Genomic DNA, 22,952 nt, shown 5'->3' with positions numbered 1-22,952 from the left:
AGTCGCAAAAACCATCAAGCGCTATGATGAAACTGGCTCTCCTGAGTACCGTCACAGGAAAGGAAGACCCAGAATTACCTCTGCTGCAGAGGATAAATTCATTAGAGTTACCAGCCTCAGAAATTGCAGCCCAAGTAAATGCTTCACTGAGTTCAATTTTACATTTTTTATTTAACCTTTATTTAACTACAGTAGGCAAGTCAGTTTAAGAACAAATTGTTATTTACAATGACGGCCTATTAACAGACACATCTCAACATCAACTGTTCAGAGGAGACTGCGTGAATCAGGGCTTCATGGTCGAATTTCTGCAACGAAACCACTACTAAAGGACACCAATAAGAAGAGACTTGCTTGGGCCAAGAAACACAAGCAATGGGCATTAGACCAGTGGAAATCTGTCCTTTGGTGTGATGAGTCCAAATTTACGATTTTTGGTTCCAACCGCTGTGTCTTTGTGAGATGCAGAGTAGGGGAACAGATGATCTCTGCATGTGTGGTTCCCACCGTGAAGCACGGAGGAGGAGGTGTGATGGTGCTTTGCTGATGATACTGCCAGTGATTTATTTAGAATTCAAGGCACACTTAACCAGCATGGTTACCACAGCATTCTGCAGCGATACGCCATCCCATCTGGTTTGCACTTAGTGGGACCATCATTTGTTTTTCAACAGGACAATGACCCAACACACCTCCAGGCTGTTTAAGGGCTATTTGACCAAGAAGGAGCGTGATGGAGTGCTGTATCAGATGACCTGGCTTTCACAATCACCTGACCTCAACCCAATTGAGATGGTTTGGGATGAGTTCAGTGCTCAGCATATGTGGGAACTCCTTCAAGACTGTTGGAAAAGCATTCCAGGTGAAGCTGGTTGAGAGAATGCCAAGTTTGTGCAAAGCTGTCATCAAGGCAAAGGGTGGCTACTTTGAAGAATCTCAAATATAAAATAGATTTTGATTTGTTTAATACTTTTTTGGTGTTATTTCATAGTTTTGATGTCTTCACTATTATTCTACAATGTAGAAAATTGTAAAAATAAAGAAAAACCTTTGAATGAGTAGGTGTGTCCAAACTTTTGATTGGTACTGTATGTGGCAACATACTTTTTAGGCTATGGCATTTCTAACACACTGGCCCATTTATTAACTTGAGGCCCCCATTATTGGCCAAATAATAATAATTTTGCGCAAAAAAATACAACTTAGATGGCCCACTAGGCAAAAATTGGACCAACCCATATGCTATTTTCCAGAAATACCAGATGGCCAGTCCGCCCCTGGCTATAGCTCCCTTGTCATGGAACGATTCATAGGTAATTTTATAGAAACGGCTATTGTGTCTTGCGCTGGGGCCAAATTATTATTTATTTCATTTTATACAAATCATTATTTATATAAAATAATTGTGGAAATGATAAATGTCACCTTAAAAAACATACTTAAAAAAAAAAAAAGAGCAAATAAGCTGTCGTTCGAGGTCGGAAAGGTAGGCTATCCCTTAATGTTCTGAGAACGGAGTGTTCCAATTTGATAAATGAGGTCAAAGTATGACATGATGTGGCGACAGTGTAGTGTTGCCTGCCAGTTCAAGCTGAAAATAAGGCGGAATAGTTTTTCAGCTGAACTCAAGGGGAGAATCTCAATTGGAATTCCTTGATTCCTCGCGTCTTTTCCTCGCTTCTTCTCAAAACCCATTGGATGAGAAAGTCAGAGGACCCGCCCCCCTGACATTGTCTTCCAATGGATTTTGAGAAGGAGTCGAGAGAGGACGCGAGGAGGACGATTTGAGATTCGTTCCAAGGAAAAGCGAATGATATTTTCCCCAAACAAAATATTTATATTACATTATTTTAAATGTAGTTGTCAAGTTGTCAGTTACAAAGCTATAGTAAAATGTTGTTGACATATAGGCTAGGACTGGAGTAGGCTAGACACTTCAAACGCTCGCTCACAGAGACCTTGTTGTTCCGGTGGTCAGTAGAAAGTGAAAGCAAAAGTATCCATGTATTACTGTAAGGTGTAACGTTAACCTGCTGCACGAAAACAATCAATGAAATGTATTGATAAAGCCCCTTTTACATCAGCCAGCAAAGACGATGGTAAGAATATTGTTAGCTTTTCTAAGAAAGTAGAGTTATGCAGGTCGATTGTCAGTGTGGATGATAGACTACCAAATGAAGTTTTCTGACTTCATATGATTAAGCTAGCTGTCTATTGCACTACAGTCTCCATCGATTTTATGATGGGCATGCCATGGGCCCTATCTTTTTCTGAAACTCCCGGTCTTCCATTTATGCATTATACTATATTATAAACTGGGTGGTTAGAGGTTTACATTGCGTTGTGCTTAAGAACAGCCCTTAGCCGTGTTATATTGGCCACACTCCCTCGAGCCTTATTGCTTAATTGTATTACTATACTAATTGTATACGATACATTCAGAAATATATACTGCCCATGTGTCTTGTGCGCTCATTATGGATATTCATATCATGCATGTGTTACGTCAGTCGTCAGAATGAGACCAAAGCGCAGCGTGGAAAGTGTTTATCGTACTTTATTAGAATGAACACCAAAAACAACAAAGGATAAAACGAACGTAAAGTTCTGCAGGGCTATACAGCTACTGTGCCAAAACAACATCCCACAAACTAGGGTGGAAAAACAGGCTGCCTAAGTATGATTCCCAATCAGAGATAATGATAGACAGCTGCCTCTGATTGGGAACCATACCCGGCCAACAAAGAAATAGAAAACTAGAATGCCCACCCAAATCACACCATGACCTAACCAAATAGAGAAATAAAAAGGCTCTCTAAGGTCAGGGCGTGACAGCATGTAAAGGCATTACTATTGTTACGGTAATAATGGGCACCATATCGACTTACCTGTTTATTTTTTTTCTTTCCAGGATAAGCACAACTGAGATACTGCTGTAACTCTATCTATTGGCCATGGCTTGTTTAGAAACATATGGGTTGGTCCTTCTCTATGACCTAGTGCTGTGGGGGGCACTGTGGACTGGGTTAGTTCTACTTGAGTTCTCCAGTAGTGGAGGACTGGTGGGGTTATGGGCCTTTGGAGCCCTAAGGTGGGCATTGCACCACTCAATCACCCTGGTGCTTTCTGATAGAAAGCCACAGCCAGTGCTGAGGAGATGGGTGGCAGTGCTCTGCCTCTTGCCTCCTGTGTTTGAAAGTGGACGTATGGTCATGGTGCCGGCATCGACCGCCGACGACCTGGGTCTGGTGCCTGGCCCAAGCATGGTGGTCTTGGCCCTGGTATCCTCCACTGTGGCCTGCCTGGCATGGGAGCTAGGCTTCCCTGATGATGGAGGGAACCAAGGGAAGGAAAAGAAGAAGAAACAGGAGGCCATGGCACAGTTGATGAGGGTGGTGCGATACTGCAAACCAGACGCCCTCTACCTGGCTGCAGCCTTCCTCTTCCTCAGCCTGGCTGTCATCTGTGAGTATAGCGTTGTGTAAAAGTAATTTCAAATGTGCATACCACGCACATGCTTTCTTTTCTATTCTGTTATCAATTGTTTTCAAGGAATTTGTTGAACTAGTTATTTTTGAGCTATAATTATTCTTACTTACGCCATCCGTTCCAGTGAACCGTTTTTGATCGAGCCAATCTTGTTGTTGCAGGTGAGACATTTATCCCTTACTACCAGGGGAAGGTCATTGATACGCTGAGTGGTCAGTACCAGCACAACAGCTTCATGTACGCCATTGGAGGCATGGGACTCGTCTCACTAGGAAGGTACACAGGTTTCACTTCCTCTTTTACATTCTTTAGTTTTTCCTTTGGTTGTTTTCTCTCCTTTGTGTTTTGGTTTATCTGTGAATAGACAGAGAGAAAAATGATAGACCCTTCTGTGATTGTTGATTGACCTGTCTGTGACCGTTCTGTGGTTTTTCCGCTCAGTGCTCTGTGCTCAGGCCTGCGAGGGGGCTTGTTCATGTGTAGCCTGTCCAGACTCAACAAGAGGATGAGACACATGCTGTTCCACAACCTGGTACAACAGGACATACCCTTCTTTGAGGAGAACAAACCAGGTGAGATGATGTACACAGGAACATCCCACTGGTTGAACCAACGTGGAATTGATGTCTGTGCCCAGTGGGATGGGTATTATATCATAGAGGTAATAGGATAATAGCACATATTGTTATGCCATGTCCTATTCGCTTGTTTTGGTGGCATGTGATGTGATCTCTATCCTTAGTCACAGACGATTCTGGTATAACTATTACAGCTCATCCACCATTATAATCCAATTGATTTATGAATGATGTCCTTCCTCCCACAGGAAGCCTTGTCTCACGCCTCGGCTATGATGTGGACAAGATGGGACGCTCTGTGGCTATGAACAGTAACGTGCTGGTGCGCAGCCTGGTGAAGACGGCTGGTATGCTGGTCCTGATGCTGGGCCTGTCCTGGCAGCTCACCCTGCTCACCATGGTGGAGATGCCCCTCCTCACCCTGCTGCAGACCAAATATAACACATACAACCAGGTAGACGCAACAACACCCAAACACCTACACCATTATACGTCCAGATAGACACAACAACATCCAAACACCTGCTGCCAGGTAGACATAACAACAGCCAAACACCTGCTGCCAGGTAGACATAACAACAGCCAAACACCTGCTGCCAGGTAGACATAACAACAGCCAAACACCTGCTGCCAGGTAGACATAACAACAGCCAAACACCTGCTGCCAGGTAGACATAACAACAGCCAAACACCTGCTGCCAGGTAGACATAACAACAGCCAAACACCTGCTGCCAGGTAGACATAACAACAGCCAAACACCTGCTGCCAGGTAGACATAACAACAGCCAAACACCTCAAATTTAATAGGGGAGTGTGGGGGTAAGTTGAGCCAAAGAGGTAAGTTGAGCCACCCTTGTTTCTTGGAAACCATACACAACTGTAATAATTTGACCAAATATTTAGGAAGAGGTCATCATTTCATGGAGTCTGTGAAGAAGAAACCAGATGGAACAAGTGGTAAGCAAGTTAGGTCCAAAAAAAAAAGGATTTTCACCACATTAATTTATTGTGTTAAAGGTTATATGACACTTGTATCTAAACCAAAGTAGATCATTTTAAGATTGTACTATACATCAGTTGGGGTCTTCATAAGCTTCAATATGAAGTCCTAAATCTAGCATGAAAGTGCATCCTTGTATCTGTGTGGGCCAATATAGTCAAAATGTTTGCCTTGGGGTATGTTGAGCCAATGGCCATGGGGAAATTGAGACAATGGTTGAGCCAATGGCAAGTTAAGCAAATTGAAGTGTTTTCTTCCATGGCATAATGCAAGGCATTGTTGTTGGGATATGAGGTAACAACAGGGCCTGGCCTATGTTAACAGTTTTTAAAAAGTACAAAGTGTTTGTTAGGTGTTTAGCCAGTGTTAAAAGGCGCTTCAAATTATTAAAAGACAAAAAAGTGATTGTGTTTGGGGAAATAAAGATAGACATGGTTTTAAAAAGGTAGAGGTAATATTTCAATCAGTACAGAATTAGTGTAGAATTATGATTGATTGATTAATTGACTGACTGCTACCACCCAACAGGAGTTCATTAAGCAGCTGCAGGACTGCCAGGCCCAGATCAAGGAGCTGGCATCCCAGGCCATTGGGGCGGTGAGAACGGTTCGCAGCTTCAGAGCTGAGGAGAAGGAGCTAGATAGGTACAACCAAGCACTGGAGAGGATGTACAAGGTCCAGGAGCACAAAGGCATCATCAGTGCCATCTACCTTTTACTGAGAAGGGTAAAATTAAACTAATGATAACTCTAGGATGTTTGAGACCCCTGGGTGCTGTAAATAACATGGAGATGTAGTCTATCCCACATGATGTGTCTGTCCTTCCCTACATCCCTACTCACTGAACACCTTTAACTCGTATACAGTACTCTATATACGTGACGTGCTCCTGTATCCAACAGCCCTCTGTGTCTTTTCTCTGTTTGGCCAGATGGTGACAGTGGGCCTAAAGGTGGCCATGCTGTTCCTTTGTCGGAGGCTCATCTCGGCTGGCCAGCTGAGCATTGGCAGTGTGCTGGCTTTCGTCCTCTTCCAGAAAGACATGGTGACCAATATGAAGGTAAGTAAGCAAATGAACCACCAGCAGGCGTTTTGAATTCTCAGGTCATTTTTCGGGAATACCTGATGTGAAACTGACTGAAATGTTTTCTTTGTTGTTGTCAGCAACTTGTGTATGTCTTTGGAGACATGCTGAGTACTGTCGGGGCGGCAGCCAAGGTGTTCACGTTTCTGGACAGAAAGCCAGATCAGAAAGAAGCAGGAGAGCTGGCTCCTGCAAAGCTTCAGGGGAAACTTGCTTTCCACCATGTCAGCTTCTACTATCCCTCACGCCCAAATACACCCGCACTGAAGGTAAGCATCCATTCATAGGATATGAGCTGTTATGAAAGATTGTATCAATATTCAAAAAAGCGTAATAGCCCTGCTATTTTCATGGATTTATCGATACCATTACATCTTTTAATAGGGAGACTTGTCTTTGAACCAGCACCTTTTTTTAAATGTAACTATTGAAATATACAGTGCATTCTGAAAATATTCAGACTTTTCCCACATTTTGTTACGTTACAGCCTTATTCTAAAATGGATTAAATAGTTTTTTCCCCTCATCAATCTACACACAATATCACATAATGACAAAGCAAAAACAGGTTTTTAGAAATGTTTGCAAATGTATATAACCCCCCCCCCCCCCCCCCCCCCCCCCGGAAATATGACATTTACATAAGTATTCAGATCATTTACTCAGTACTTTGTTGAAGCACCTTTGGCATCGATTACAGCCTCGAGTCCTCTTGGGTATGACGTTACAAGCTTGGTACGCCTGTATTTTGGGAGTTTCTCCCATTCTTCTCTGCCGATCCTCTCGAGCTCTGTCAGGTTGAATGGGAAGAGTCACTGCACAGCTATTTTCAGGTCTCTCCAGGGATGTTCGAATGGGTTCAGGTCCGGGCTCGGGCTCTGGCTCTGGCTGGGCCACTCAAGGACATTGAGACTTGTCCCGAAGCCACTCCTGCCTTGTCCTGTTGGAAGATGAACCTTCACCCCAGTCTGAGGTCCTGAGCGCCTTGGAGCAGGTTTTCATCAAGGATCTCTCTGTCCTTTGCTCTGTTCATCTTTTCCTCTATCCTGACTAGTCTCCCAGTCCCTGCCGCTGAAAAACATCCCCACAGTATGATGCTGCCACAACCATGCTTTACCGTAGGGATGGTGCCAGGTTTCCTCCAGATGTGATGCTTGGCATTCAGGCCAAATAGCTCAATCTTGGTTTCACCAGACTAGAGAATCTTGTTTCTCATGGTCTGAGAGTCCTTTAGGTGTCTTTTGGCAAACTCCAAGCGGGCTGTCATGTGCCTTTTACTGAGGAGTGGCTTATGGCCACTGTACCATAAAGTCCTGATTGGTGGAGTGCCAGCAGAGATGGTTATCGGGTTCTTGGTCACCTCCCTGATCAAAGCCCTTCTCCCCCAAATGCTCAGTTTGGCCGGGTGTCCAGCTCTAGGAAGAGTCTTGGTGGTTCCAAACTTCTTCCATTTAAGAATGATGGAGGCCACTGTGTTCCTTAGGGACCTTCAATGCTGCAGAAATGTTTTGGTACCCATCCCCAGATCATTACCTCGGCACAATCCTGTCTCTGAGCTCTACGGACAATTCCTTTGACCTCATGGCTTGGTTTTTGCTCTGACATGCACTGTCAACTGCTTATATAAACAGGTGTGTGCCTTTCCAAATCATGTCCAATCAATTGAATTTACCACTGGTGGACTCCAATGAAGTTGTAGAAACGTCTCAAGGATGATCAATGGGAACAGGATGTACCTGAGCTCAATTTCGAGTCTCATAGCAAAGGGTCTGAATACTTATATGAATAAGGTATTTCTGTTTTTTACTTTTTATACATTTGCAAAAAGTTATTACCTGCTTTTTATTTCTCATTATGAGGTATTGTTTGTAGCTTGATTTAATCAATTTTAGAATACAGCTGTAAAGTAACAAAATGTTGAAAAGGTGAAGGGGTCTGAATACTTTCCGAATGCACTGTACCTTATGTCTGTCGGCCAATTAGTTACAGTGCCGTCAGAAAGTATTCAGACCCCTTGAACTTTTCCACATTTTGTTGTGTTACAGCCTGCATTTATAATGGATTCAATTGAGATTGTCTATCACTGGCCTACACACAATACCCCATAATGTGAAAGTGTAATTATGTTTTTAGACATTTTTGAAAAGCTTTAATGTCTTGACTAAGTATTCAAACCCTTTGTTATGGCAAGCCTAAAACGTGGGCTTAATAAGGAACATAACAAGTTGCATGGACTCACTGTGTGTGCAATAATAGTGTTTTTTGATTTTTGAATGACTACCTCGTCTCTGTACCCCACCCATACAATCATCTGTATGGTCCCTCAGTCGAGCAGTGAATTTCAAACACAGATTCAACCACAAAGATAAGGGAGTTTTCCAATGCCTCGCAAAGAAGGGCACCTATTGGTAGATGGGTAAGGAAGGAGGTAGAAAACCGCTCAGAGATACCATGAGGCCAATGGTTACTTTAAAACAGTTACAGAGTTTAATGGCTGTGATAGGAGAAAACTGAGGATGGGTCAACAACATTGTTGTTACTCCACAATACTAACCTAATTAACAGAGTGAAAAGAAGGAAGCCTGTATAGAATACAAATATTCCAAAACATGCATTCTCTTTTCAAAAAGGCACTAAAGTAAAACTGCATAAAATGTAACAAAGAAATTAACTTTATGTCCAAAACAAAACATCACTGAGTACTACTCTTCATATTTTCTAGCATGTTGGTGGCTGCATCATGCTATGGGTATTCTTGTCATCGGCAAAGACTAGGGAGTTTTTTATGATAAAAATAAACGGAATAGAGCTGAGCACAGTCAAAATCCTAGAGGAAAAACTGGTTCAGTCTGCTTTCCAACAGACACTGGGAGACAAATTCACCTTTCAGCAGGACAAAAACCTAAAACACAAGGCCAAATATACACTGGAGTTGCTTCCCAAGACAACATTTAACGTTCCTGCGTGGCCTAGTTACACTTCTGACTTAAATTGTCTTGTAAATCTATGGCAAGACTTGAAAATGGCTGTCTATCAGTGATCAACAACCAACTTTTGTTTGAATAATTCAAAAAAGAATAATGTGCAAATATTGCACAATCCAAGTGTGCAAAGCTCTTAGAGACTTACCCAGAAAGCTTTAATCGATGCCAAAGGTGATTCTAACATGTATTGACTCAGGGGGTTGAATACTTATATAATCAAGATATATTAATGTTTTCTTTTTTTTCTTTTTTTACAAATTTTTCTTCCACCTTTTAGTATTTTGTGTAGAACGTTAGCAAAAAATGACACAATTAAATCAATTTTAATCCCACTGTGTAACACAACAAAATGTGGAAAACGTCAAGGGGTGTCATTACGTTCTGAAGGCACTCTATTATCTCCCTGCCATGCTTGCCTGTACCTGCAATAATTTCCAGTATATTGTTGGTTAAATGTCTCTAACCATCTATCTGCCAGGCTGTGAGTTTGGAACTGCATCCGGGGAAGATGACAGCGCTGGTGGGGCCCTCTGGTGGCGGGAAGAGCTCCTGCGTCAGCCTGCTGGCGAGGTTGTATGAGCCCAAGGAGGGCCAGGTGCTGCTGGATGGACAGCCCCTGCACTGCTACCAGCACCAGTACCTACATCAGAAGGTACAGTCAGGAAACCCGCCATGTCCAATAATGTGCTGTAGTACTTTAGCTCGTTCATAGGGCTCTGCTTTCCATAATCCTTTATACGTGTGTTAACAACTGTTATGCAAACTAGGACCGTTCAGCTCACTCCCTCTCTTAGCAATGTTACTGTCAAAGAGCTGCACATTAGCCTGCAGACCTTCTGTGTCATACAGACATACCATATGACTTGTTCAATTGTTTTTAATATGTTTTTAAACCAAACATCCCCAATGATTATCTCTCTGAGGTAAGATGGCCCTGGTGTCCCAGGAACCAGTGCTCTTCTCTGGATCTATCAGACACAACATAGAGTACGGCCTCGTGGGATGCACCCTGGAGAAGGTGAAAGAGGCCGCGAAGAGCGCCAACGTCCACGACTTTATTTGTACGCTGGAACAGGGCTACGACACAGGTAGGTAGTGATGGGTCATCTTGTGGCCATTGTATTGACACATATTCATCACATTTATTCATTGCCAAGCATGGTATTTTCTGTAGAGTGGCTGTTCTGCCTTCATAAAAGCCTGCCAAAAAGACTCTAACACAGTCAGCATGTAAGGTGTAAGACTGGAACAACCGGTTGTACAATGCTTGAGGGAGGTATCTGCTGTGGGTCGTATTGTGAGTTACAGGCCTATCTGTCTTTGTAGCTACCAGCTGGCCTAGCACTAATGTTCTGTGTATCTCTCAGATGTAGGTGAGTGTGGAGGGCAGCTGTCTTCTGGACAGAAGCAGTGCATCGCCATCGCCAGAGCTCTGGTTCGAGAGCCACAGGTCCTAATTCTGGACGAGGCAACCAGCGGCATGGACATCAACACACAGCATGTGGTACACATTCAAGACCTCTATAGCACAACACTATTACATGATTTTCATGTCTAACGTAAAATATAGAACTAAACCAACTGCAGAATGAACATGACTAACTACAACAGACTACAGACTCTAAATCTTTTTTAGGAGTCAGAATTGGACTTATGCAGGAACAACTCTGGGTCTTAGGTATAGCCTATAACCAGGACCCAATATTGTCATAGAAACTAAATCTAATAGCTTCAGTAACATGTTGTCAATAGGGTTCTTAATGCTCTCTCCCAGGTGCAGGGCGTCCTGGCAGGCTCAGTGGGCCAGACAGTGTTGGTGGTGGCCCACCGGCTGCGGACTGTGGAGAAGGCTGACCAGATCATCTTCATGGAGGGCGGGGAGGTGGTTGAGCAGGGCACACATCAGGAGCTCATGGCTAGCAAGGGTCGCTACCGTCGACTCAAAGAGGAACTCTTTGAGGACTGATTAGGAATCACACAGCTGTCAGAGAGAGAGACTCACGCAGAATACTTCCATTTATGAAAAGTGAAAATGTTGATTGAACTGCACACTCTATCATGAGGCATGTTTCCATTGATCCAGGTTTATTCGACAAAAGCAATGCCGCAAAGAAAAAAATCTTTGTTGGTGTGACGTCATTACGTCCAGCTGTTTTTAATCGACACAACTACATGGATGTTAAAAAACGACCAACTAAGCATATCCAAAATGTTTATCGATTTAAAAAAAAAAAAGAATACAGTCGTTGTCGGGTTCTGAGTAAAGGGATTACCCTACATCGGTACCCTACTCGGGGGCGTGGGCACGTTAAGCCACGCCTCGCCGTGCGTATCTATAGTTAAATGGAAACGTGCCCTAAGCAGGCAATTGTCACATCTATTCTCTATTCATACTTTCTAAATGTCGACAAAAAAATCACTGGGCAAGTTAATAGGAACATAGCTAATGATACTCAATGATCAGACCTGAATATGACGCATGTTAATAGTTTTTACTGCAAGAAATCTGCATAAATCTATTTTTCCTTGATTTGATTCACAATCAAATAGAAATGTGATGTTTTTTTCAGTGGCACTGAAATGTTAAAATTAAAGAACAAGTTTGTGAACACTGAAAATTTGTTTAAAAAAAAAAAGTATATATGTAACAAACATCTTTGAAAATGAGTGCAAAGGTGGTCCGTGTTCGGTTCGTTCAATCAATATCTGAACATTAACAACTAACAAGGATAACCATTTCGATTGCATAAATACATTTTTCTTATGTCATCCATAATATTGAATTAATGCACAGCGATAGAGGAACTGCAACTGGATACGTGTGCTAGCTGTTTTCAGAGTAAAGGTACAGTATGTGACTATCTGATGTTACCTGGCCATCGCTCCAGCTAGCTAGCTTTTGCCAGGTTAGTTATAAATAAGGGCCACTGGCAAGTAATGTAAGTTAGGTGCCTTCAATGCTTGTTAGCTTTACTGGCAGACAAGAGAAGGAGCTTATATTAAAAGGCTAAATCTAGCTAGCAACAGTGGCGACCCATCATTCACATATATAGATTATTTAGAATTTTCTGGGGCCTGCCTGTTTTGCATGTTATTTTGGCATTAATACGTGTCACATATCAGTTTGCAAACAATGTAAAAAAATATATATATATCATTGAGTTAATAAAGCTGCATACAAACATGGTCGCTTTTTTGTTTTCTTGAGTAAGGCAGCTCCAAAATGCAGGTGTTTCAGCCTAGCTCAATGCTTTCTGTGGTGGTGGGGCAAGCCAGCAGAAAATACAGAGTGCTGCGCCGTGATTAGTTCAGTGTTCTGTCACTCATGGGGACACTACGTCACCGCCAAGTCCAAGGGTAGAGCTCTAAAATTCTAGCCCCCTGGGTGCTGCCATAGAGTTACATTAGAAGTGCCCATCCAAGAAGGCTCAAGGTTATTGGCCACAGATAAAATGACATCAAATCACATTATATCAACAGTAGCTTTGATTGGACTGAAAAATCTTAGCTAGCAGTCATCATCATGAATCAAGTCGACAATCTACTGGCAAATCCTTTTTAATCCTTGTCATAGGAAGAGAAATAATGAAGAGAAATTATAGATAAAACGTATCTGTTCTCATCGGCCATTGGACATTACACCAAGTTGGAAATCGCAAATTCAACAATGAGTGGTTTGGAAGGAATCAGTGGCTAACTGCAAGCATTGCAAAACAATCATTAGCCTGCTATTCAGTGGAGTGGCTGTGGGGTCCCAAGTCTAAGATTAAGGGTCTCTTTTCCTATTTGAAAATGATAAACATTCAACATTGGCCATGCTGTCAATTAAGCATGATTTGTGCCGCTCTCAAAGCAACTGTTAACTTGGAACTGCAGAATCTGACAGAGTGCGTTCAAGACAACTGGGAACTCGGGAAAAACGAGCTACGACTGGGAAAATATGTTTTGAACTTTCATCCAACTTGGAATTGTAAATCTGGAACTCGGCCCTCTTTCTAGAGCTATGACCTGAAGATCAATGACGTCATCGTTTTTTTTTTTTTTGAGTTTCCCAGTTGTCTTGAAAGCACCATAAATCCAGAGAATGCCAGACTTTGATAAAGTTTGACGACAACATTTGCCCACAAAGGGCAACAAGGTGAGTCCAAACATGTATTGTATGCTGCTGCATAAATTATGTAATATGCCAGGGAGATATGTATACTGTAGCTAAGAAAGTATTACTACGTGTATGTGTAGTAAGCTGTTAGTAGCCCATGTGCCTCACCCTAATATCATCAAATATTGTAAGAGCTTTCATTGTCTGCTTATATGCTCCCTTTATTTATCCTATGGTTCTGACTTGGTGTACAGGGAGTGTGGTGGATGAATCAGAATTAGTTGGGTAACATAAGTAATTAAGATGTCATATCTGTATAATATTCTTATGTGATATACTTTTTATTAGAATGTATTTCTAATAGACTCTAGTGTTGGCAGTTGCATTTCTTCCCTCAGCTGGGGCTCAGTCACTTGGGGCCCAGAGAGGGGAGAGGTCAGGCTTGTCTTTTACATGTCTCTGGTGCTATGCAGAATATCAGAAAGGGAAGAGGACAGGATGGAACATTGTCTTCATATGTGAATGTATCTGTTAAACCATGTGAAGGGATGGCGTGATTAAGGGGGAACCAATTACTTGTCTCCACAATGTCTGTGCGCAAGTCACTCCCTCCTTTTGCATTGGGGGGAGGTGTAGGGCAGTGTCTGGAACCATTGTATGTCCTCTCTGATGTTGCACTTATGCTGGGATAGTGTATGACCTAGAGGCTCACTCCCCTCAGTGAATTTGTCCAGGAGAGGGGTCAAGAAGGGGTTTACTTGAGATGGGAGTATCGAGTTGACAATTGATTTATTCCATTGGATGAGATGGTGTTTTTGTGCTATGAAGTACCAGGAACGGGATTAGAACCTCGTCTTAGGGACCAAACTGAACGATAATTTACAGCGAATGTTATCTGGCTAAGGGATACTCCTTTCTCAATTATAAAGTCCCTTTGTGAACTGTTCCTAAGATCTGTGGTTCGTCATGTAAGTTGAGAGGGGTGTATCGTGGCTATAAAAGATCTTTGTACTTTTCTGTTGTCACTTTCAATGGTTCATTAGAGATGGCGCATCATTGAAAATCAAATGCTATTGCAAAGCTCTTATTATTAAAGATGTAGTTTAAGTAAAACTCTGACTGGTGTGTGAAGTTTGTAACTCTCCTCATTTGGTAAAGCAGAAATAAGCCACCACAGGAGAACACTGTAAGAACGGCACATGTTCTGAATTGTTGTCCCCTTATACCATAGTTTGTACATCTCAATTGTCAGTAGAAACCACATTTGTTTAAGCAAGTCGGCCATATAAGCTATGTTTTTTTAAAGGCAGTAAATGAGGCTGAATAAACTGTTTCGCTGCCAGACAAGGCTCCGCTGATAGCCAGGTGGAGCAGTGGTATAGTGCAATTAATGTATTGTTTAGTGTTGTGTTGTGTAGTGTAGTGGCTTTGCTAGCATGCATCCCACATTTTTTTTTTTTGCCCAACCAAGATTGACATGCTAAAATCACTGTGACGCTCGTCGTGGGTGGAAGAAGAGGAGGACCAATACGCAGCGTGGTAAGTGTCCATATTGTTTTAATAAGAATACTGAACACTGAACAAAAACAATAAAACGACAAACGAACAGTCCTGTACGGTGAAGCAAAAACACAGAACAGAAAATAATCACCCACAACACACAATGAAAAACAGGCTACCTAAATATGGCTCCCAATCAGAGACAACGACTGACACCTGCCTCTGATTGAGAACCATACTAGGCCAAACACATAGAAAATACCTACAGAACAAAACATAGAAAAACAACATAGAATGCCCACCCCAACTCACTCCCTGACCAAACTAAAATAAAGACATAAAAAAGGAACTAAGGTCAGAACGTGACAATCACTGGCTAGCAATCATACCAAACAGGTGTATGTGCCTGTCTGTACAGTGTACAAGGATGTCTGCCATCAGGTGAGTATGAATTAATTATCAACAGTTGTCAATATGGTGTACGTAGCTAGCTATAGGTGGTCATTCCCACCTAATAATGGCAGAGGTGAAAGGTGGTGAAAAATATAACGATCTATATTCAATTATTCTCAACGGTAATTAGTGAGTATAGGTGAGTATATCTGTGGAAATAGGTGGGCATACTGCGTATTCCTGTGTATGGCCACCACTACACCTGCACCACTGGGTGAAATTGAAGCTGGCAGTGTTGACAGTAGGCACTAGACACATAGGTAGGCACAACCCTTCTGCCATTCCCTGCCTTGCATGGTATGGCTTTGTATATATTAGAGCCCTCAAACTACACTCTGGACCTCGAAGCCAGTTCCACTGCCTTTTTTCATTGTTCCCCTCTAATCAGGGACTGATTTAGGTGGGTGCAATTACTTATCAGTTAGAATGGAAAACCAGCAGGAAGCAAGATGGTGAGTGGTGGATGGAAGAGCGTGCTTTTTTGAAATGGAAAAGCGTTGCGGTAGCTTTTGATAAAGAAGAACATCGAGACGAAGCAGCTGCTTTATAAGTGGGGTGCACTGATGAGCGCTACATCCCGAGGGGTTCATGCTGATTGTGACAGCCGGTTAAATGGCGTCCCTTGAGAAAGCAAGAACAAGATGTATGTCAGGAGAAGTGCAGCATTATCATAAGGAGAAGTATACTTGGAATACCTAGGAGGAATGGAGGGGAAAAGACAGGCAGAGGAGGTCTAAGAGAGGGAGAGGGAGGAAGAGGGTGAGCTTGAGGGGATTCAAAATGGTGGAAAAAGGGAGTTTGTTTGTTAAAGAACAATGGTAGAAAATGTAAGCAAAGTGAGGTGAAGACAGGTGGAGAAATGGAAGTGAATGAGGTCGAAATATTGGAGGTGGTAGGTGTGGTGAAGTTCTCAGAGCCCGAGGCTTGCACCGAGGGTCAGGATAAAGATGAGTCTGTGACAGTAGGAGTGAAGTTTTTGGAAAAAGTGGACCCTTGCCTTTTGGCTGATCCATTTGTGGTTTCAGCGTGGGTGAAAACAGAGTTGGGTGCTGTGGAATTGGTGAGAGTAACCAGAAGTGATCTTGTGATAATTGTTTGGGTTTATGCTGGTCAGAGGGAGAAGGCGCTCCGCGTTAAATGAATGGGGGCAAGAAATGTGAATTGTGGGTAGCAGTAAATGTAAAAGTTTACCAACTGAAGGGGAAGATTCCTGGTGTTTGTGATACTTGTCGTTTGGTGCGACGCAGACAGGGTGAGTGGTGAAACAGAGTCATTGTCTGTTCTTTTGAGTTTTTTTGTTGGTATTTTTTTGTAATATTTTTAATATATATATATTTTTTTTATTATTATTTTTTTTTATCCCATTTTCTCCCCAATTTTCGTGGTATCCAATCGCTAGTAATTACTATCTTGTCTCATCGCTACAACTCCCGTACGGGCTCGGGAGAGACGAAGGTCGAAAGCCATGCGTCCTCCGAAGCACAACCCAACCAAGCCGCACTGCTTCTTAACACAGCGCGCCTCCAACCCGGAAGCCAGCCGCACCAATGTGTCGGAGGAAACACCGTGTACCTGGCCCCCTTGCTTAGCGCGCACTGCGCCCGGCCCGCCACAGGAGTCGCTGGAGCGCGATGAGACAAGGATATCCCTACCGGCCAAACCCTCCCTAACCCGGACGACGCTATGCCAATTGTGCGTCGCCCCACGGACCTCCCGGTCGCGGCCGGCTGCGACAGAGCCTGGGCGCGAACCCAGAGACTCTGGTGGCGCAGTTAGCACTGCGATGCAGTGCCCTAGACCACTGCGCCACCCAGGAGGCCTGTTCTTTTGAGTTTTGATGAGTCTTTACCCGACAAAGTGATGTTAGGATATATAAGTTATCCTGTACGAGCTTTTGTGTCCCGAATACATTACGTTGTTACAGGTGTCAAGCTTATGGGCATGTGGCAGCAGTGTGTAGGTGGGAGGTTTGAGAAGTGCAGAAGGGCATGAGACAAAGGTAGCATTGGGGAAAGTAGTGGTATGTGTTAATTGTAGGGATGCCTATGGGGCTGTGGATCAGAAATGTCACGTGCGAGAGAAGCAGGTTGAGGTTTCCAGGGTTAGAGTAGTGCAGAAGTTGTCATATGCTGAGGCAGTGAAGAAAGTAGAGGAAGATGGGTCAAGGGGGAGGGATCCTGAGAGGAGTGGTGTGAGTAGTAGATCTGTACCAGCACAGAGGGAATGTCAACAAGTGATATATGTTTCCGTAAGATTGTATTTTTAGCATTTGTAGCAATGGTTACTTCAGGGATGGAACGTAAGCTGCAGAGAGATATTTGGGTGTGCGAGTGTAACAGTATAACTTTAGTCCGTCCCCTCGCCCCGACCCGGGCGCGAACCAGGGACCCTCTGCACACATCAACAACAGTCACCCACGAAGCATCGTTACCCATCGCTCCACAAAAGCTGCGGCTCTTGCAGAGCAAGGGGAACCACTACTTCAAGGTCTCAGAGCAAGTGACGTCACCGATTGAAATGCTATTAGCGTGCACCACCGCTAACTAGCTAGCCATTTCACATCCGTTACACTCACCCCCCTTTCGACCTCCTCCTTTTCCGCAGCAACCAGTGATCCGGGTCACGGCACCAATGTAACAGTATAACTTTAGTCCGTCCCCTCGCGCGAACCAGGGACCCTCTGCACACATCAACAACAGTCACCCACGAAGCATCGTTACCCATCGCTCCACAAAAGCCACGGCTCTTGCAGAGCAAGGGGAACCACTACTTCAAGGCCTCAGAGCAAGTGACGTCACCGATTGAAATGCTATTAGCGCGCAACACCGCTAACTAGCTAGCTATTTCACATCCGTTACACGAGACATGACATCAGAAGAGTTACAGGGTGTGTTAAGTTGTCGTGTCCCATCCTTTCAGGTTGTTGGCCTGAGGTAGGACTAAATAGATTGGATGCAGAATTACAATCCCTTACAATACCTCACATGCTACACATCTTCAGTGGAGAAGAACATCCATAGACACGGAGCTGCTGCAGCAGATATACCACTTCCTACAGGTAACACACACAGGAATGGATTAGCACACACAAACACACACGGTCATCATTTCTGCATAGAAAGGCTTAAAGTCGGCACCGAGAATCTTATGAGATATATTTCTCTGTGTTATGTGTGAGGTAAGCGTGCAGAGGGAATGTTTCCCATTGTGCTCTGTTAGAGGGTATGTATCTGAAGGCGCTAACCTGTGTGTGGGAAGTGAGGATGCAGACTGTCATACCCTCTGTCCTCTTTGAAGGGGTTAGTGTGTGAGGGCTCTAACATGCTGCTGCTGATGCTGCTCCCTCTGAGGAAGAACGTCCTGAAAAACATGGCCTTCCCCTCCTTTCACCAGGACACACGCTTCTCATCCTCCACATACTGTATGTGAGTGTTTCTGTGTGTGTGTGTCAGTTGTTTTAGTCTGCCCTACTCATGAAAGTGTGTTTTGTTGAGCGATAAGTGTTACCTGTCCTACGAAGTTGATGTGTGTTCTCAGTTGTTTGATTTCATCTCGTTCCCAGACACGTCTAACTGTGGTCAGAGGGAGCTGGGGTGCAGACATCAGATGGTGGTGTTTTGGGGTGGAGAGGACGGTGGACTCAGTGGAGGACATCCCAGCCACTTGGCAGTGTTGGCACTGTTACTTCCTGCCTGACGGGTAAGAGGACACAACTTCTCCTTATACAATCAATCAATCAAAATTATATATATTTTTTACATCAGCAGTTGTCACAAAGTGGTTTTACAGTAACCCGGCCTACAGTAACCCGGCCTACACCAGGGGAACCTGGGACATACAGGGCACCACTGCTTCTGCCATCTCTTTCTCCCTGTGTGATGTCATATCATGTTCCTGTTTAGGCACCTGGCCAGCCGAATGCAGGTGTGTTCTCCCGTCAACATGAGGCTCCTGTGCTCACTCCCCAAATACACACCGATACACACATACACAGGAACACACACTATTAGGAATGTTCCCCTATTTAAATGTTATGTGTGTTGTGTGTCAGAGTTGAGGGACAATAAGCCAGTGTTTGAGAAGAGGGATCTGGTGTGTGAGGAGGACATGCAGATGCACTCCAAGTTCCTGGACAGAAAGGTGATATTAGTGTTTCCCTACACTCTACCATTACCCCCTACTCTTACATAGCCCCTTCTTAAACCACTAACCCCTAAGTGTCCAACATGACCTGACGTGTGTGTGTGTTACAGGAGGAGTTGAAGGCGGAACATGTCTCGTACATGCGACAGCACCATCGCCACGATGGCCGACTTCTTGCAGTTCCTGTTTCAGCAAAAACCGAGCAATGTCTTCATGTTCGCCAGAAAGGACTTCTCTCCCTTCGCCTCCTGATTACCCCTGGGGGGCACCTTCAACACCTCATTATCTTGAGGACACACACTGTGGCTGCATCTCAATAGTCTGGTAGCTTCCTCCCACAGGCACTATAGTGAGGACAATACTTTTCTGGTTAGCACTTGACATTAGTATGTACAGAGGCCCTCAATCATTAAATATTAATGCTTTTGTGGATATTTTGTATTTTATTTTGTGGTACTGTTTTTGTTTGTATGAGCTGCACTGAAATACATTTCAATCAACTCTGTTGATATGGCAACCGCAAGAGTTAGTTATGTCAGTTGGTGTGAATACATTATATGTTTGTATGTTTTCCATGATTTTTCTGTTAAGAACTTTATCCTTGAGTGTGATAACTTCAGTAACTACTGCTCTGCTGTGATCACCCCATAAATGTGTAAGAACAAAGGTATAAATGAAAGTCCTGTTATGTCTATATGACCTGGTTTCTGAATGGAACACTTTACTGAGCCTACTTTCAACTGGCCTTGACCAAATGAGTCAGGACAACATGGTTTGGATTTCCTTTCAACTTTAACACCTAGTTCTAATTCAACGACAAAGGACTGAAGACCATGAGCCTGTCTTGGGGGGAAGCTGAAAAAGTTGCAAGGGCTTGTCGCTGCCTTATGCTCCACAGGAAGCAAAGTACTATACTTTCTATAGTCCTTGTCTCTAATGCTGATAAGCCTGTGTGTAACACATGTCCGGCTGGTCGTGCAAGGACTATCAGCTAAATGAAATGCAAATTACAAAAGATTACAGTGAGACCTACCCACTGATTTCAGTGTGGCAGTCAGTGAGAATGTCAGAGATCAGTCACCTCTGCATACAGCGCAGGAAAACGTGTCCTTCAGAACCTGCTGCTGAAGGATTTGCTGGTGGAGCGGAGTCAACTGCTGCACAGAGGCCACCACTGCAGGAAGAGAGTCAGCTGCAAGCACCACTTTATCTTGCTATAAACCCTCTCTAGGGAAAAGGCCTCTTCCTCCCTGCAGCTTAAAATAGATTGAAAGAAAAAATTGAGATGCAGGGCAACATCTCCTGAATGTCATGTCCTTGTAAATCAAGAAAGCAGTCATTTACTGCCACACATCAGCTTGGCAGCAAACTTGCACCTAAACCCAATTTCTCACACAACCCTCACTTCTTACATCTAAGCTCCATTGCCTTATCCACATACCAACATATTAGTATTGACACAATCCAGTCTAGACCATAGATATGACATTATAGGCTTATTTGCAGATACATCGTTTCTTTATATAACATGTATACCTACAATAACCCTACTCTTTAAGAACCCATAGCTGGGGAAGTGGTTGGGCGGGTTCACATGCCAGTGGGCATGCACATGACACCTCTGTAGCCCACTGCTGCTGCTGAAAGATCACAAGCAGTTTAGCCTGAGTCATAAATTAGCTAGTTACATATGTGTTGCCATGAGGAGGCACTGCAAGGGTCTTGGTAGTGGAGAGGGTACTGGCAAGGGCAGGCTTACTACATCTACTTTCAAGCTGTGTCCCTTGGCTACTGCATGTGATGCACTACTTAACCTGTGGTAGAACCACCAACACAAGAACACATACACAAAGTAGGGATACAAATCTTTTGTACAGTGGAGAGACATTTATTTTGGAAATGATACTGACTTTTGCAGCACAAGACATGCTATGAATAAGATTGACTAGGGGTAGCAGGAAGAGGATAAGTGGTAGTATGAAGTTGGATGTAGGAGTGTTGAACATGTCCTACATGTACTGTATCTCTGAAACTTGCTGACTTCAAATGGTTATCTTAACATTGCTTACTTTTTGGTGTACCATATTATTATTTCGCAGGCAAAGGAATACCCAATCACTTGGCAGAGGATGTATGCCCCAAAAAAGATTGGGGATGAGCTGGTGGCTTGTCAGTACTATTTAATAATACAGTAAACTACAATGATGGTCCATTTCAAGAGGTCCCGGGATACCTTGTAAACACAACAGAGATACTTGCTGCTAGTTAGTGCTGCCATGTGTTTTAGTGGCAACTCTGTTTTATTATATATATATGTTTTTTAATTGCGTTTCTGTGATATACAAGTAATACAGCTCCATCAGTGGAGGTACCTCAGAGGAGGAAAGGGAGGACCATCCTCCTCATTGAATTTCATAACAATAAAAATAGTGAAACATTAAAAGTTGTCCTTTTTAGATTAAACTATACAAAATATATTCACATGTACCCAAATAATTGATTAAAACAATGAAGGTCTACAGTAGCCTCAACTACACTCTGTAGGGTAGCACCATGGTGTAGCCGGAGGACAGCTAGTTTCCGTCTCCCTCTGGGTACAATGACTTCAATACAAACCTAGGAGGCTCATGCTTCTCACCCCCTTCCACAGACTTAAACAGTAATTATGACAAATTCTGGAGGACGTCCTCCAACCTATCAGAGCTCTTGCAGCAGGAACTGACATGTTGTCCACCCAATCAAAGGATCAGATAATGAATATAGTACTGGAAGTATAAGCTACAGCTAGCTAGCACTGCATTGCATAAAATGTGGTGAGTAGTTGACTCACAGAGAGAAAGACAATAGTTGAACAGTTAACAAATACATTTCTTTAAAAATGAAGGAGAAGCAAGAGAGAGAAAGCTAGCTATATTTTGTTGTATTTTTTTCACTTTCACTTTCACTTAGCTAGCAAATGCAGCTAACGTTAGCTAGTTTAGCCTTCTCAAACACCCGGCTCAAACAGAGAGGGATACTGTGTTAGCTAACTGGCTATGGCTATCCAACACAGAAATGCTTCTAAGTCAAGGTAAGCTTTTGGTTTTATTAATTTATTGCCAACAGGGCCCGCCGGTGTAAATGCTAAACTGCTTGCTGACTGTACACTGTACTGCATGATTGTAGCGGGCTTACAAACGTGTTAGTTCTAGTAGTTATGTTGACTATGATGTTAGCTAATAAAGAGACAACAATGTAGGATGTGTGTAGCGGTTAGCGGTTATGAAATTAAGGTTTGGCTTGGAAAGGTTTTTTCACCTAGTCACAGCTGATGCTCAAGCGAAGGTCCACAAGCGAAGGGAAAAGGTGAGAAGAGGAGAGCGCTTAGATACGAGAAGGAATTATATAACGATACAATGATCATGCTTTTTGTATGTGGCTGCTATGAAAGTGAAATGTGTTTGCATGAAATCAGGGGTGTATTCATTTTGCCGATTCTGTTCAAAACGTTTCTTAAACGGAAGCAAACGGAATGAAACGGGGATAAACGTACCTGAATTTGTCCAATAGAAACTCTCGTATGCAACTGTTGGACTAATGATTACACCCTAGATCAGCTAGATGCAGGCAAGAGTGTGCAAG

The 22,952-nt window shown here is 43.3% G+C and overlaps 1 protein-coding gene across 1 annotated transcript; it reads left to right on the top strand.

Annotated features, from left to right (window-relative positions):
• The first annotated feature begins 1,949 nt into the window (after positions 1-1,949).
• tap2t (transporter associated with antigen processing, subunit type t, teleost specific) lies at positions 1,950-11,745 on the top strand. The gene is made up of 12 exons (XM_038991261.1): positions 1,950-2,099; positions 2,912-3,465; positions 3,651-3,765; positions 3,931-4,061; positions 4,316-4,521; positions 5,597-5,794; positions 6,000-6,128; positions 6,233-6,421; positions 9,615-9,788; positions 10,065-10,224; positions 10,504-10,640; positions 10,911-11,745. Exons 2-12 carry the CDS (start codon positions 2,955-2,957, stop codon positions 11,100-11,102), a joined length of 2,142 nt encoding a protein of 713 aa, XP_038847189.1. The 5' UTR covers positions 1,950-2,099; positions 2,912-2,954; the 3' UTR covers positions 11,103-11,745.
• Positions 11,746-22,952: the final 11,207 nt, after the last annotated feature.

The sequence above is a fragment of the Salvelinus namaycush genome, chromosome 4, assembly GCF_016432855.1.
Source record: "Salvelinus namaycush isolate Seneca chromosome 4, SaNama_1.0, whole genome shotgun sequence".
In the NCBI taxonomy this organism is placed as follows: Eukaryota; Metazoa; Chordata; class Actinopteri; order Salmoniformes; family Salmonidae; genus Salvelinus; species Salvelinus namaycush.
This window is presented reverse-complemented; position numbering and strand designations above follow the sequence as displayed.

Excerpts from the sequence above, each read along its gene's own strand:
- tap2t (XM_038991261.1), top strand. The coding sequence starts at position 2,955 with ATGGCTTGTTTAGAAACATATGGGTTGGTCCTTCTCTATGACCTAGTG. Across the intron at positions 4,062-4,315 it reads CTTTGAGGAGAACAAACCAG|GAAGCCTTGTCTCACGCCTC; the intron begins GTGAGATGATGT and ends TTCCTCCCACAG. Across the intron at positions 6,129-6,232 it reads ACATGGTGACCAATATGAAG|CAACTTGTGTATGTCTTTGG; the intron begins GTAAGTAAGCAA and ends TGTTGTTGTCAG.